General features: G+C 43.2%; 1 protein-coding gene across 2 annotated transcripts; it reads right to left on the bottom strand.

The window, feature by feature from the left end:
- Positions 1–847: 847 nt before the first annotated feature.
- LOC134018482 (solute carrier family 26 member 6-like) lies at positions 848–13,298 on the bottom strand. 2 transcript variants are annotated; one of them, XM_062458432.1, is made up of 20 exons: positions 13,281–13,298; positions 12,544–12,733; positions 10,713–10,852; positions 10,361–10,471; positions 10,086–10,261; positions 9,690–9,854; positions 9,347–9,499; positions 8,862–8,944; positions 5,771–5,918; positions 4,608–4,721; positions 4,428–4,505; positions 4,219–4,314; positions 3,972–4,078; positions 3,809–3,878; positions 3,556–3,648; positions 3,315–3,425; positions 2,847–3,230; positions 2,361–2,415; positions 1,924–2,078; positions 848–1,810 (listed from the first exon to the last, which is right to left on the bottom strand). In XM_062458432.1, the coding sequence occupies exons 2-20, from the start codon at positions 12,675–12,677 to the stop codon at positions 1,784–1,786; spliced, it is 2,400 nt and encodes a 799-aa protein (XP_062314416.1). In that variant the 5' UTR covers positions 12,678–12,733; positions 13,281–13,298; the 3' UTR covers positions 848–1,783. The 2 variants fall into 2 exon arrangements, with proteins under 2 accessions (XP_062314416.1, XP_062314415.1); XM_062458431.1 differs by lacking the exon at positions 13,281–13,298 and having other exon boundaries at positions 12,544–12,820.
- Between the last annotated feature and the right edge of the window lie 1,985 nt (positions 13,299–15,283).

The raw sequence follows: 15,283 nt of genomic DNA, 5'->3' as shown, positions 1-15,283 counted from the left end.
ACACAAAGAACAGCCTGCTTCCCACACCCAGTGTGAGACCCAATGTTTAAGCCTGAGCACACTTTTAAGTTCATAACTTTAATAAGCACAATGCATAACTTTAATAAGCACAACATATTCTTTACACCCAATATTTTAAAATGTTTTTTTTAATGCCACCCAATATTTTAAAATGTTTTTTTTAAAGCCTCCTGTAAATCTGGTTTATGTCAGGGGAAAGACGATCTTTAGGGGATAGTTTTGATGCTCCTCCTAATATGGAAATTCCTGCAACGGCTCAGCATCAAGTCCCGAGATCTAATCCTTAAAATCCAAGCCATGGTATCCAGCACAGTAGCCATTTTAGGGACCTAAAGTTCACATATCCTGTTACATCGTCAGGCATCATTCGTCCCAGGTGCATCTCTGCCCAAAGGCCGTAGCCATGGAGTCAACATTGGGGGGGACGAAATCTCCTGGGGAGTCTGAGGGTCTTGGGTCTGAAACTCCCGGGCTGAAAAGTGGCCCCACTCCGGCCCTGCCTGGCTTCCTTTGCAGTGGCTCACAGTGTCGCTAAACAGATAATCAGTGACATGACAGGCGCGTTGGCTTTGGCTGGATTCGAAACTCTTACGTTGCCCTTGCCAGAATACCAACTCATCCTAGTGAGCTATTCTCAGTGCTGGAAATGACTGTGTTCAGTTGATGTGTAAAAATATAAGCATTTTTTCCTGTTGCAAGCGAGTGTCAGATTTGGCCCAAGTTTAAACAGCTGTAATTCAGTCATATTTTGACATGTTAAGGTGATGTGGTCTGAAGATAATCTGTGCCAAGTTTGGTGAATATTGGATACATTTTGTAGGAGGAGTAGGGAAAAAACATTTTATTCATTCATTAAAAATGGCGGCTGCATCAATTCGGCTGGTATCACAAATGAACATGTGTCAGATACGGGATCTCCTAAGATATCACGAGGCAAAGGATTAACTTAAATAAGATCAACAAATCAACAGTTATTGGTCAAAACACAATTATGCCTATTGTAGGGCCCCTAGAGGTCAAATGAAACTACTTGTTTCAGACCACAGCAGCTTCGCTGCTTGGCCACCAATCAAGTATATTTATTTACACAAACCCCATCAATATAACTTCCTAAGATATATTTACATCTGTATTGAAAGTCGATCATCTTTTTTATGTTTGTAAAAAAGATAAATTAATAAACGTAAATAACAGCAACAGATACATGTATCTTATTGATATTATATTGTGATGCTGTACAGTATGTACGTCTTTAGTTCTTTATATTGACAAATATTCAGACTTATCCAGAGAAGAGCAAACCATCTTCATGGTAAGACTGATCATTTATACATTGCGTTAAAGGTAAAATGCTTCTGCCAAAAGATCGTCACACACAAAGGTATCACTTGGCCTAAATGACAATGAAAAACATCTTTCGGAAATGCCTTCCATAAACAGTCCCAGTTTTGTCCTCACAGTCAACCTCTCACTCCCTCTCTACTCTTCCTCCCTTGCTATAAATACTGATTTCTAGTCGTCTAGTGCTACATTCTCTCTTGTGCTTCCCCTCCCACTGCAGAGACTTGTTGTGTGATACCTCATTATTACCTCATCATAAAAAGACAGTTTCTAAAGCAATGGCTCTGTTTCTCTCTATGGCAACTGACCACTGTGTCATAGTGGTGCATGCTCCTCACAAGAGGGGGGGCAGAGAAGACAACCTATGGGAAGCAGGAAACCAGCAACATGAGGAAGGTGGAGGAAAGCTGATCCCTATTGGTCACATCTTGGTCACACAGTTCATGTCCTAATAAAAATAGAACGGTACAGCAGGAATGTTAGTGTTAGTTGGTTGTGGTTATTTATTCAACTGTCAATTGCACATTTTTATAAACAATTACTGTGTGTATGAATACCCACCAGTGGACACTCGTGGTTCTCATAGTTGTACAAGGCTGTTCCCCCCCTCAGTCTGAGGCTGTGTAACACAGCGTCGTGAATGGTGGGGAAGAGGAGACTCTTGGGGAGGGACTCAGAAAACAAGCCTCCAGTTTCCAACTGCTCCACTACGCATACTGACAACATTAGGAAACGAGGTTAGCACATACACACACATCGATGAAAGGCCATATTGGGTAGGGGAGGCAATATAAAACATAATTTAAAGCATAAAGGGTTATGTTTATGTGTTTAGCTTAATATGGGTCGATGGTCTTAGTGTACAAAATGGTGCAATAGAGGCCAGGAGAGACATGACCTTGACCCAGTTGTCAGCTTTAGTTGGTGATTCTATGGCTTTACCTTTCAGAATGAGTTATTCTCTGGTATTAGTGGATGAAGATATGTGTAAGTCTCACCTTGGCAACCTGATACATATATGTCCACACCAATTTCCCCCAAATCTCTGAAAATCTGTAGAGGAAGAACAAGTGGAAGCGGGGAAATGAAAATGCTTGAAACGGGGGTAAAATAGAATTTAAATAATTTTGTAAACCAAATCTTTTTTACCTCCAGTCTATTCCAAGCTCACAGAATCTTTGTTTGCTTTCGTGCAAGGCCATTTATGAATGTGACAACAGAATGTTACATAGGGACAAAGACAGGATCACAATAATCTAAAAATAGGGAGTTGGGAGGAAAAGTTGGCGGTAGGGAATTCTCCTGGCCTGCCCTTTCTCTTAATACCATTACTTATCGATCTTTCCCTATCTCTTTGTTTTCTATTTGTCACCTGTTCTTTCCAAAGACTTACAGATGACACATTCACCTCCCTTCTAAAGAATGTGACTCGTAGTCAATGCTTCTCAACCAACCAACCACACACACACAACCAGCCCACGTACGTTTTTCAGTGTTTTCACTGTGACAGTGTCTGCAAAACTGGATGTGGAGAAGTCCAGTATAATGGTGTGTGTGTCTCGGCTCCGCCACTCCCCTCCATCGTCCTCCTCCCTTCCAGTGCTGGAAGTCTCGTTGGTCTCCGCGTCGCCATGATCATCAGTTCCTGAGTCAGAGTCAGAGCCAATGCCATCCCTGTTGTAGGCCCAGTTGACCTGCCCGTTGATCTCAATTGGGGACAGGGTCATTACATTCCCCTGGCCAAGGTGTGAGATCCCTGGGGAGGCCTTGCATTCATTCATGCCCTTCCAGTGGTTCTTCTCAGCTTGAATGTCATCAGGCTGGTCTGTTTTACTGGATTGGTAGCCATTTATGCCATTCGAGCCATTCTACAGACCAGAGAGATAAGGAGTGAGTTATTCTGTGCAATTTACCTTTTTGTGATTGTGTGTATATTTGGGTGTGTCTCCCACCAGTTTTTTGGCCATCTTTTTGATTTTTCTTTTCTCCTTCTCATTCTTGCGCTTCATCTTTGTTTCTTGCTGCTTCTTCATGGTCAACAGCTTTTCAGTGTCAATTCCGCACTATATGAATATGAAATACAATACAATACAATACAATACAATACAATTGCAATTTGTACATGTACTAGACCAGAGAAAGAACAGTTATTCAAGAGAAAGAGAAGTCACAAATCCCTTTGCGCACACACACCTTCTCCTCCAGGGCCTCATTGTAGAGTTCAGCATTCGCATAGTAGACTGTGGTGGAGCACTGGAAAATGGTGATGCCTGGTATCTTTCTAGCCTACAGGGATAAACAAGGGCACAGCTATGAGTCATCAAAAATGCTGTGTGAACCAAACAGTATGAAGCATGTTTTGTCATCCGCAGACGTGTACGCATAAACGTTGACAGAAATGTATAGGTCGGCAAACAAATGTTTTCTGTGTGTGTCTCTCTCTCACTTCCTCATAGGTGTCCATGTCCAGGTACAGCTCTGTCCCGGGGACGTGGCCCAGGACAGAGTACCTCGGCCTGGGAGAACAGAAAGAAGGAGCAAACACTGAGGACTTGAGCAGACACAACAGCACTGTGGTGACACATGGAGGGTGGCTGGTCTAGACTCACAGTTGGCTCCTGAAGATGACAGTGAGCAGGGCAAAGACGATGGAGGCGAGCAGGCCCAAATCCAGGTTTAATAGAATGGTGCACACCAGAGTTACCACCCACACCATCTACGGGAGAAGCACACAGAGAGTCTATTAGGTGTTTATTAATCAGTGGCTTAACGATGTCCTGGTGTTTAATATTTCTATCTAGTCCTTCAATGTAGACCTTCTACAGGTGTAAGTAGCCTGTAATGACTGCGTCTTACCAGATCAACCTTGTTCTGTTTCCACAGAACTGGAATGTCTCCGAACTGCATGAACATGCCCTTTAGGTTTACAAACACAATGATGGACAGGACAGCCTATTGGATGGAGGACACACAGACAGTCAATAGTGTGTTAGTGTGTGTTTGTCAATCAACACTAACAGCAGGGAAAACATGTGCATGTGTGCACGGGCAGGGGGTGGAGTTACCTTGGGCAGTTCCTCAAACAGTGAGCCCAGTTTCAAAATAATCACCAGTATAAGGACTGAAGAGAACACGCCAGCCACCTGACGAAACACAAGCAACACGTGAACCATAACCTGTGTGTGTGTGTGTGTCTATGTGTTAATGGATGTTTGTAAGAGTGTACGTGTCTGTGTGTGTCTTACCTGTGTCTTTCCCCCTGTGCTCTCCTGGACCATACTGCGGGACATGGAGGAGGTCACAGCGTAGCATTGGAAGAACCCACCGACTGAGTTACTGACACCCAAAGCCACCAATTCCTATGGGGAATGGGGGGTAGGGGAGAGACATACTACAGTATATATTTGTGTGCAACAGCATGACAGGACAACAAGTATGGCAGAAGAGATGGACCATTTTGGTTAGTAAAACCACTTGGTTTGTAATAATTTTTGAAAAAGTTGATGAAACCCTAAACTGCAAACCATAACCCACTACATGGTTCTAACAGAGAGACAGAGGGAGAAAGTTCCAGTAGGTAATGAGGGTAAAGAGATAAATGAGCGAGAGAGGCAGAAGCGTATGTTGCATGGGGTTGTAAAGTTTGTGTGAGACTCAGTCTGTATGTGTCAGCACAGTATTTCCAGGAGTGGTAGGATGTCACCCCACAGTGACAGTGTGACTAAGTGTGATGGTACATGCTAAACATGGTCTGACATAAAGGCTGGATGAGTCTGGCTGTGCTGGACCTGTACCCAGGTTACTATGAGCCGTGTACATGGCCATGAGTCATGCAATGCTTAGTCATGATACTTTACAACTTTTTTGCAAATGTACAGTATGTGTATTCTGTGTGTGTCTGTGTATGTATGTATGTGCAAGTGTTCAAGGAAAAGGTTCTGTGTGAAAAACTTAAGCTAAACTAAAATGATATCTGTGGTTCCAAATTTAGAATTTGTTTTCAGTTTTTGTTTTAGATAGCCTATTAAAGTTTCACAAAGACATACTTTTGCTATTACCAATGACGTAAAGTTATGCGTATTGCAAGTTTGATCCAGATGTATATAATCTACACCAAACACCTAGTTTATGTGGAGGGTGCATGCAGAGTGCAGGAATTTCCATTTCACTGAATTCCCATTAGATGGGGCTATTTTCACTAGCATTCAAATGGTCTTTTTATGTGTATTTGACTACAAATATAATGTCTGTGATAATCTGCATTGTTTACTGAATGATTGTACAATGAATACAATAGAAAACATTTATAGTGTAAGGAACATTTTTCAAATTAAAGTTTGAAAAAGTTTCCATCCCTCTGCAACCCTATGCATGCACCTGTGTGTGTGTCTGTGTGTTGAAGGCTCACCTGGTTACTGTCTACTTTGTAGCCATGTTTGAGGCCAAAGGTTTTGCCCAAGGAAATGACAATGGCATAGCCAACGACAGCTATGGCAAATGCATCGCCTATTAAGTCTGGGAAGAGACTCAAATCAGGGACCTCAGGGGCATTCATCCTGGTGGGGGAAGAGGGAAAGGAGAACATGGATGGGAGAAGGGGGGTTGGGAGACAGGAGAGATGGGCAGGGTGGAGGGGGGCAGAATAAATGGTGATGATTACAACCTCCTTGTGTCCTTGGGCAAGGCACTTCACCCTACTTGCCTTGGGGGGAATGTCCCTGTACTTACTGTAAGTCGCTCTGGATAAGAGCGTCTGCTAAATGACTAAATGTAAATGTAACCTCATAATTTAAACTTTTTTGACCGCTTGCACTAATATTAGTTCTTTGTCGCCCACCAGGCCCGCTAGCCGACTTTGTGGAGGAGCTGGACATGCTCCTCAGTGTCCTCCCGGATGATGGAACCCCCCTGATAGTCCTTGGGGACTTCAACATCCACCTCCAAGGAACTCAGGCCGTCGACTTCTTGTCTCTCCTGACCTCCTTCGACCTGACGCTGCTGAGCACACCGGCGACCCACAAGGCAGGCAAACAGCTAGACCTCATCCTGACACGTAACTGTATCACTGACTTAACCTCTGTAACCCCACTGCATATTTCTGATCACTACTTTATCCAATTCTCTATCTCTCTCCCTCCAACTCCTTCTACCTCCCCTCCCCTTGTAACTTTCCGGCGCAACCTCCGCTCCCTATCCCCCTCCCATTTCTCAAAATTAACTCTGCTTCAAACCCCCACAAACTTTTTTCTACCTTCTCCACCCTTCTTAACCCACCTCCCCCACCCCCTCCCTCCACCCTGACAGCAGACGACTTCTCCTCCTTCTTTGAGAAAAAAGTCGCCGACATTAGCAGTCGGTTCCCTAAACCCACCTTTCCTACCCTCTCACCCTCCATGACTGACCCAACTAAATGTCTAAACTCTTTTTCTCCCCTGTCTGAGGCAGAGATCTCTGACCTCATTCTCTCTCATCGCCCCACCTCCTGTCCCCTTGATCCTATCCCCTCCCCTCTCTTTCAAACCATCTCCCCCTCCATCATAACTTTTCTTCTCCATGTCCTAAACTCCTCTCTTACCTCTGGCACCTTCCCCTCTGCCTTCAAACAGACTAGAGTTACCCCTCTACTCAAAAAACCCTCCCTTAACCTCGCCGTCCTCCAGAACTACAGACCGGTATCACTGTTACCCTTCCTTTCAAAAACAATTGAACGTGCTGTATCTAACCAACTGTCTAACTTTCTCTCTCAGAACAACCTGCTTGACCCCAACCAATCGGGCTTCAAGACTGGCCACTCCACAGAGACTGCCCTCCTTTCTGTCACCACTGCCCTCCAGTCTGCCAGAGCGGCTTCCAGGTCATCCGTCATCATTCTGCTGGACCTTTCTTCAGCGTTTGATACGGTTAACCACCAGATCCTGCTCGCCAGACTTTCTGAGATGGGCATCACTGGCACTGCACTCCAGTGGTCTACAATCTACCCAGACGCTCCCATGTTACCCCGCTCCTCATCTCTCTCCACTGGCTACCTATCATGGCCCGTATCAGATTCAAGACCCTGGTATTGACCTTCCGAGCAGTGAACGGGACTGCACCCGTCTACATCAAGTCTCTCCTGCAGCCTTACACCCCCACCCGTCACCTATGGTCTTCTTCAAACAACCGCCTGGTGGTCCCACCGCTCAAGACCGCCCGGTCCCAACACAAGCTCTTCTCCTGTCTGGCCCCCCAGTGGTGGAATCAACTCCCCACCTCCATCAGAGACACTGACTGTCTCTCCACCTTCAAGAAAAGGCTCAAGACGCACTTGTTCCGGGAGTACAACGGTACTTAGGAATGGTTCGCTTGACCCGATGTTAGTTTCCTCAAGGATCACAATGACTCTTGCTCAGAGACTTGTTGCTTTTGTGGTTAGTGGTAACTGATTTAAAATTGTTTGTATTCGCTGTGATATATTGTTTTTTATTATTGTTGCTTGTCTTTTTTTTCCACAGGTACATTTGCACTTATAGCAGTTCATGTTGTTTAATTGTAACTTGTTTAACTACATGCTCGTATGGTTCTTCCCTTTGGCACTTACTTTGGTTGTTCACAATGTGTGCTTCATGTTTTGGCTACTCGCAATGTTTTGTGGCTATCTCGTTGTTATGATCAGTGACCTATGCACTTTGTAAAGCTCTCTCTTGGAAGTCGCTTTGGATAAAAGCGTCTGCTAAATGAATAAATGTAAATGTAAATGTAAATATACTATACCTAACATATTGCACCATAGTGCACTGTGCTGTCATAAATATAATGTACTGATACTGAATGATACAGAAACTGCCGCACACACAGACAAGCAACAGTGTATCTCTGTACATTTTATCTCCATATTTTGTTTTGAGAGCGTACTCTGACCTTATATTTGGTGGCTTTAATAACCTTATGACCCATACAGACACACACTATAAATTCATGCCCTAGAACAGTACGCTGTGTGCTGGTACGGTCTGTATATATCTTTCTCCAGAATGAATATACGGAGAATATACATTACGTGGGTGAAAGGTAGATCAGGATGGTCACGACTATGACCTCATCATTGTCACTTCTTGACTCCTTGCGTTTACACATATACATATCACAGCAACGTGCTGTTAAATGACATAATGGAAATGATACATAACAAGTATGCATGCACTGACAAGCCTCTTACAGTTCCTTTTCATCTGTTGTTTTACACCAAGTGGTGGCTTTAGTGGTCTAAAGACCTACAGTATAGAGACACACACTAGAACACACACAGAGTACACAGAGTGCACCTCTTCCTAGTATGATCTGTTTCTATCTTTCTCCAGAATGAAGAGTGCTTGTGCACTCCTACTGTCTAGTTCCTTAGAGATCATTCTGACTCAGGCCACTGTGTACAACACAGTACAGCATGATAAGGCCAGAGCCTGATACTGTATCAATCAGTTTGGATCCACTGAACACATGAATACAAAGACACACAAACTTACCCGCTGGGTATTTCGCCTACAACACTAATATGATATTGCTCGTTCAGTTTGGTGTAGTATGATATGATTGTTGCTGCAATAACCTGTTGGAGAGGCAAAAGGCAAGATGGTCTTCACATGCGTGAGAGAGTTGGCTTGCAGCTGTGTGTACAAGTATTAGCACTTATAAGTGTATGTGTCCTTTTGGGTCTGTTTCATGAATCTCCATTTCCAACACAAGATGCTTGACACGTGTAGAGCAAGATAACAGGAATTCAAGCGTAAATTAGGGCTAATCATTTCCTACAGGTCATCATTTCCCCCCAAACCTGTAGATTAATGAGCAACCAAGCATCACAGAGGTTAACAGAATCCCCATGACGTTCCTTTGCACTGGATATGCAGCAACAGACAGACCGTGGCCCTTTAGTGGTCACTCAATCACAGATCATTGCAGGGAGGGAGGGAAGAGAAGTTATAGACAAAGGGAAACGTTATGGACTTACCGCTATGAGTTCTATGGGGATGGGCATTGGCAACTTTTTCCTGTAGCAGGAGTTGAGTTCTTTGACAAGAATGAGGATGGGCAGAGCTACCAGACTGACCACAAGGGTCCCGATGTTGGTCTGAGGAAGCAGCGAACAGATATTCACCAAGCTCTGGGGAAGAAGGGAAGGAGGAAAACACTTCAGGAGAGAGATTTTGGTCAGCACCACACACAAACAACATCTAAAACCAAATATTTTGACACAACTAGTTTACTAGGTTAATTGTTCCGGTAATAATCACGTTCAAGTTGTGTGTTTGTGTTTGTCCATCAAATGTGCATGAATGTGTATGCATACTCACATAAATTTGAGAGAGCGGTCCATTAAACTTAATTTGATCAACTCCAAATATGTATTTGAGCTGTGAAAGAACCACTTGGATGGCTGCAGCGGTTGTGTAGCCACGAACCAGAGGCTCAGAGAGATATGTTGCTAAGAAGCCAAACCTCACCAAGCCCAGAAGGATCTGTGTGTGTGTGTGTGTGTGTGTATGTGTGTGTGTGTGTGTGTGTGTGTGTGTGTGTGTGTGTGTGTGTGTGGGTGGGTGGGTGTGTGTGTGTTGGTGCGTGTGGTTGGACAGGAGAAAGGGGCGGGGTATTGGGAGGAAGACAAAGAGAAATAGCTCATTTAAATATAGCGTTCAATATTTTGTCTGGGGCAGTAAATAGATATAAAAGGAGCTTTGAAGGAAACACACCTGGAAGATTCCCACCAGCAGACTGAGAGAGGATGCCACCTGTACCTTGTAGGCATCCTGCATCACTGTATCTAACACCGCAGTTCCATTGGTCCCATTGTAAATCATGAAGTTGCTGTCTGGTGCCATCTTTTCTGTCACACTGCCAACCATAACACTGATAACAGCAAATGTACCTTGGGGACAAACACACACATTCTAATACTAGGTTTTTCATCAGTCCCGTGCCGTTCACTCTCACTCTTTCTCTCCCTTCTTCCAACTCTTTCTCTTACCTATGGATATGTGTCTGGACGTGCCAAAGAAAAAGTAGACCAGAACCGGGTAGAAGGAGGTGTAGAGGCCAAACACAGGAGGAACTGATGCCAGAAGTGCATAGGCCATACCTTGAGGAGAAAGGCATGTTAATAATATATGGGATTTATAACTGGACATAAGAAGCCTTAACTAATTCATTTGACTGTCTCTTAGTACACCCCACCTTAAAATACAATTGTAGATGTCTGCTCATTGGGTTAGTAGAGTACCTAAGCACCCTAATTTAATTTTTCATAAAGCTTAGTGTGTGTTTGCGTGTGTCACTGTGTGTGTGTGTGTGTGTGTGTGTGTGTGTGTGTACAGACGGACCCTGAGGCATGTGCATGATGCCCACACTGATGCCCGCGACGATGTCTCCCATGATATTCTCCCTGAAGCGGTACTGGGGCAGCCAGGACAGGACAGGTATACAGCCCAGCACAGTGCGCTTCAACCTGGGCACTGAACATCTGACACCAGGTGGTAAGGGGTGGTGGATGGCGCAAGAGGGTGAGGAAGAAAATGAGAGAGGAGAGTTAATCAATATGTTTCTATAGTCCCCGAACACTTAATTTAATTCAAGTACACTAATCCTGTCCTAACATCATTGTCAGGTTATCAGAAGATCGAATCAAGTATGTCTGTGCTAGGCTATGATGCAAGCCAGTACTCTCCTGATTCACGGAGGTAGCCAGGGTCCCATTAAACCGGAGAGAACGAGAGAGAGAGAGAGAGAGAGAGAGAGAGAGAGAGAGAGAGAGAGAGAGAGAGAGAGAGAGAGAGAGAGAGAGAGAGAGAGAGAGAGAGAGAGAGAGAGTGTGTGTGTGTGAGTGTCCATCTGTAGTTTGAGTGATAGACCAGCTGCAGCATGACCTTTATCTGCTGGCAACCCTGTGGGCTGTGTTGAAACCCTACAATAACAAGCTCCAAACCCAGAACAGGGAAGGTGACTGTGTAACCATGACACAGATATGATCAGATATGACAAATGAGGAAATTTAACATACTGTACTCATATTCATGGTAAGAAACTTTGGCAGCAGATGAGTGTAAAACAGATTAGGCTACAGGACAAAATGAAGTTATCAAGTAATGTACCAACCTAGACGAACCTGGCCATTTCTCTCTCTCATTCATAATGTCACTTCCTCTCAGCTTCCTTCCTTTATTATCCTATCCTTATCAATGTATCTGAATTGCATAATAATATACATTTTTATATTAATTAATAAGTACACTTCAACATCAATTGAAATGTATCCCAACTGTTAGCTCAGCCTTGCAAATCATTTAATTTTGGTAGAAAATGGAACTAGGCCTACATAGGGTACCTAGTATGTTCAACCAGCCAATCATCCATAGGCTACAGGTCAAGCAGTATGCAAAGGAGCAGTGGGTTATGCTGATAGCATGCCTGTATGCACATAGTGGGACTGTAGCCTATGCCTCCCTAAAATGTTATTATTTAAAGAATTGCCTAGATAACGACCAATATTGCCCAGTTCATTTATACGACAGTTTTCACTTCCAAAAGTGCCCTAGTTGGAGATAGACTGAAAATGAAATGTCTACAGACATTAAAATCATTTAAGATGTTAAAAGGCTACTCGATGTCATTTCATTGTTGATACATAGTCTAGACATCGTCTTTTGATGTGGGTCTCGACTAGTTGAAGCAAACTAAATAAGCCACACAGTGCTAGAAATAAATTCTTCTCCGGGAAGAATTATGGTTGTTATGCTGACATAACGGTCCTCATATGATATGCTGCATTAATTGTTATACCGACTTGCCTGATTAGATTTTTTTCCATCTGCAAGTCTTGGCTATCTTGGTTCAGCTTCAAATGGCGCAAAACACTACACGTAATAGGCTAATAACAGGCTATAGGTCTAACAGAACAAGCAGGTTAAAGATTGATACATTAAAACAAAAACAAAAAGCATAGGCCACAATAATGTTAAGCAGTCTATGATAGTACTAGGCTATTTATTACAATAACAAAACTTGCAATACATTTAACAAAACCAATTCTTATCGTAGCCTATCTGTAGTTTTATCAGTCAAATTCGGGGGAGCGACTGAACACCTCTGCTTCCCGCGAATAAGAAAAGTCCCTTCCTCTTAGTCCCCCCCTCTTATCCAGCGTCCCTCTCTTACCTCATGGAATCTTTTAACCGTTGTCTCAGGGTTTTTTTTTTAGAGTGTGTCCTCTTCCGGGCTCTCGTGTCCAGACAAGGCTCATCCAGAACGTCTCTCTCCACATAAAACTCTTTAGTCCCCTGGGCCACCATGGTCAACCTGTCCTGGTTCTCCTTGACTTTGTCTATCTATAACTACAAGAAAGATTCTACAATGTAAAAGAATAGATATGATAAGAAGCTTCTGGGTTTTACAGTTGGTTGTCTCTGGGAACAGTGGGTGGGATGTTGAAGACTGGCTGTGACTGTGGGTGTGACAGTCGCTCTCCTGTCCTTATGAGGGGAGACACACACACACACTCACACACACGCACCCTGCCTTCCCATTCAGTCACCTAGGAAACTCTTTGCCTATTTGTGTGTTTGTAATCTATTGATGGTTGGACCTTGGGAAAACTATCCCACTGCACAGCTGGAAAACTATACACATACATACCAAATACAATTTTGCACAAACACTACACATTCTTCAGACACTTACATTCCAACGGGTAAAATTCTTAAGACTTCTACATTCAGAACAGTCAGTGTGTAATATTTCTTCTAAAGTTAGTTTATATAGTCTTACATACATGTACTGTATACACAGAACAATTACATGATTACTCACTGGCTGTCAGCAGTGATAAACCTATAAGGCAAAAATGAAATTATGTATAAACATAATTCAAGTATATGAGAATTGTAGTAAGGTACCTTTCACTAACTGTCTCTGGAGGAGGGGATCCCTCACTGAATTGCTCCTCCCAAGGTTTCTTTCATTTGTTCTCCCCTAGTGAGTTTTTATGGGAGTTTTCCTTGTCTTCCTTGAGGGTTTATGTTGGTTGAGGGGCAGTTCTATGGGCATATGAAGCCCTCTGTGACATTGCTTGTAAAAAGCGCTATACAAATACATTTTGATTTGATTTGGTACCTTGAAAATACCCTGAACATATGGCAATTTCACAGTACACAGTAAAATGACGAAATGTAAGTGTTAATTATCAATAGTCTTTATAGTAGGGAACAATGCTCAACTGGACAGACTGTTCAGGGCAGGGGTAGGTATCATGATGGCTAGACATCCATAAACTACCTCAGCAAAACTGATCCAAAGTTCAGAGGCAACAAAGATGTGTGATACTAGAGCTGTGTTTTAAGTTTGACACCAAATGTTGATGCACATATTCCAGACCTTCTAGACAATTGTTTAACCCCTCAACAGAAGTCTTGCAAAACCAAACTAGTTTTGAGCAAATTACAATACAGAGTCTGGGGTCTCTGCAGGTAAGGTAAGACAAATCGACAGAACAAGGAGTTGGTGTTGTGAGTACTTGTTTGTACGTTTTGTACCTTTCAAAACTCACTAGTTGGCAACTATTATAACAACAAATGTACTAATGATTATTAGGTTACAACAGTTTCAAGGTTTGAGTGAACCTCCCACAGCGTGCCCAATTTATAAGCCTATCCCCGCAAAAAATTGCGAGCCAATAAATAATTTGAAATCAGTTGTCCTAACATTTGATCCTATCAGATTGTTCTACCAGGGCTTCCCTGCACACACATGCACACAGCAAGGTTATGGTTACGGTTAGTCTTATGCTTTTCTGCAACGGTAGGAAAAAAATGACAAGGTAAGACAAATAGACAGAACACCCTTTCACTCATAATGTCTTTTCCCATTCAGGAGTGAAATGCACAGTGTGGTGGTAATGGGAGGTGACACTTCCTTAATTGGGAGCACACAGAGGAATGTATGAGTCTTAGGCTTGAATAGAAGCCACGTTGCTAGTGTTCCTTAACCCTTGTGTTATCTTCGGGTCATTCTGACCCATCAGTCATTGTGACCCACCGTCGTATTGCGACAACTTTACCGCATACAAAAACAAAGTGAAGCATTTTCTTTTAACCGTCGGGCTGTCTCAGACCCCCACATTGCGAAGGTTAAAAGAAAATAATTTTTATTTGTTTTTGTATTGGGTAAAATTGGGTAAACACAACGATGGTTCGTTATGAACCTTTGGGTCATGTGACCCGAAGGCAGCACGAGGGACTATTCACACCTCTAAGAGCCATCAAGTTATTAGTCAAACTCCTGACCCCTTTCAAAACAAAGGACCAAGGTCACGTCTTCCTGCAGTTTGATTCCTATTATTAACATTGTAAATCTCAAACCTTTTTTTCAAAATGCCATTTGTCATGTTGTGTTTGTTTCCTAGTTCCCCAGCCTCTTGTCTGCTTAAACACACCCCTGCTGATGGCCTCGGAGCTTGTAGATCTGCTGTGTCACTGGTTGAAAGGGTGCTTCCTCTTCCAAATGTAATAGATGACTAGCTTGGGATGCACGTACAGGATGTCTGTCCCCCCCCCCCCTCCCCCCCCGTCCCCCCAATTGCTAACACACATTAACATCCTTCTCTCACACACAGCGAGAACACAGACACAGACAACACAATGAGAACACTCAGGTCCCAAAGCCGTCCAGGGGTCAGACACTAATGTCAGAGTACTTTTATGAATTTAACTTGTGAATAGAATAGGACAGATATAAGTATGTGATACACATGCAACAGCACATACACAACACAATACACAACTTGTGAAAGGAAGATGCATTGAACATAAACACATTTTTCATACTTTCATACTTTTCATATTATTTCAGCAAAGTGTGACAGGAAAAGTAGGAAGAGAGAGGAAGACATGCAGCAATAGAC

This window comes from Osmerus eperlanus, chromosome 4 (genome assembly GCF_963692335.1).
Source record: "Osmerus eperlanus chromosome 4, fOsmEpe2.1, whole genome shotgun sequence".
NCBI lineage: Eukaryota > Metazoa > Chordata > Actinopteri > Osmeriformes > Osmeridae > Osmerus > Osmerus eperlanus.
This window is presented reverse-complemented; position numbering and strand designations above follow the sequence as displayed.

Bases quoted from the DNA above. Each gene is read 5' to 3' on its own strand.
- LOC134018482 (XM_062458432.1), bottom strand. From the start codon at position 12,677: ATGGTGGCCCAGGGGACTAAAGAGTTTTATGTGGAGAGAGACGTTCTG. The intron at 10,472-10,712 runs GTCCGTCTGTAC...TTTCTCCTCAAG, and splicing joins CATCATGCACATGCCTCAGG to GTATGGCCTATGCACTTCTG. The intron at 2,416-2,846 runs GTACGTGGGCTG...CTTCCTCTACAG, and splicing joins CAGTGAAAACACTGAAAAAC to ATTTTCAGAGATTTGGGGGA.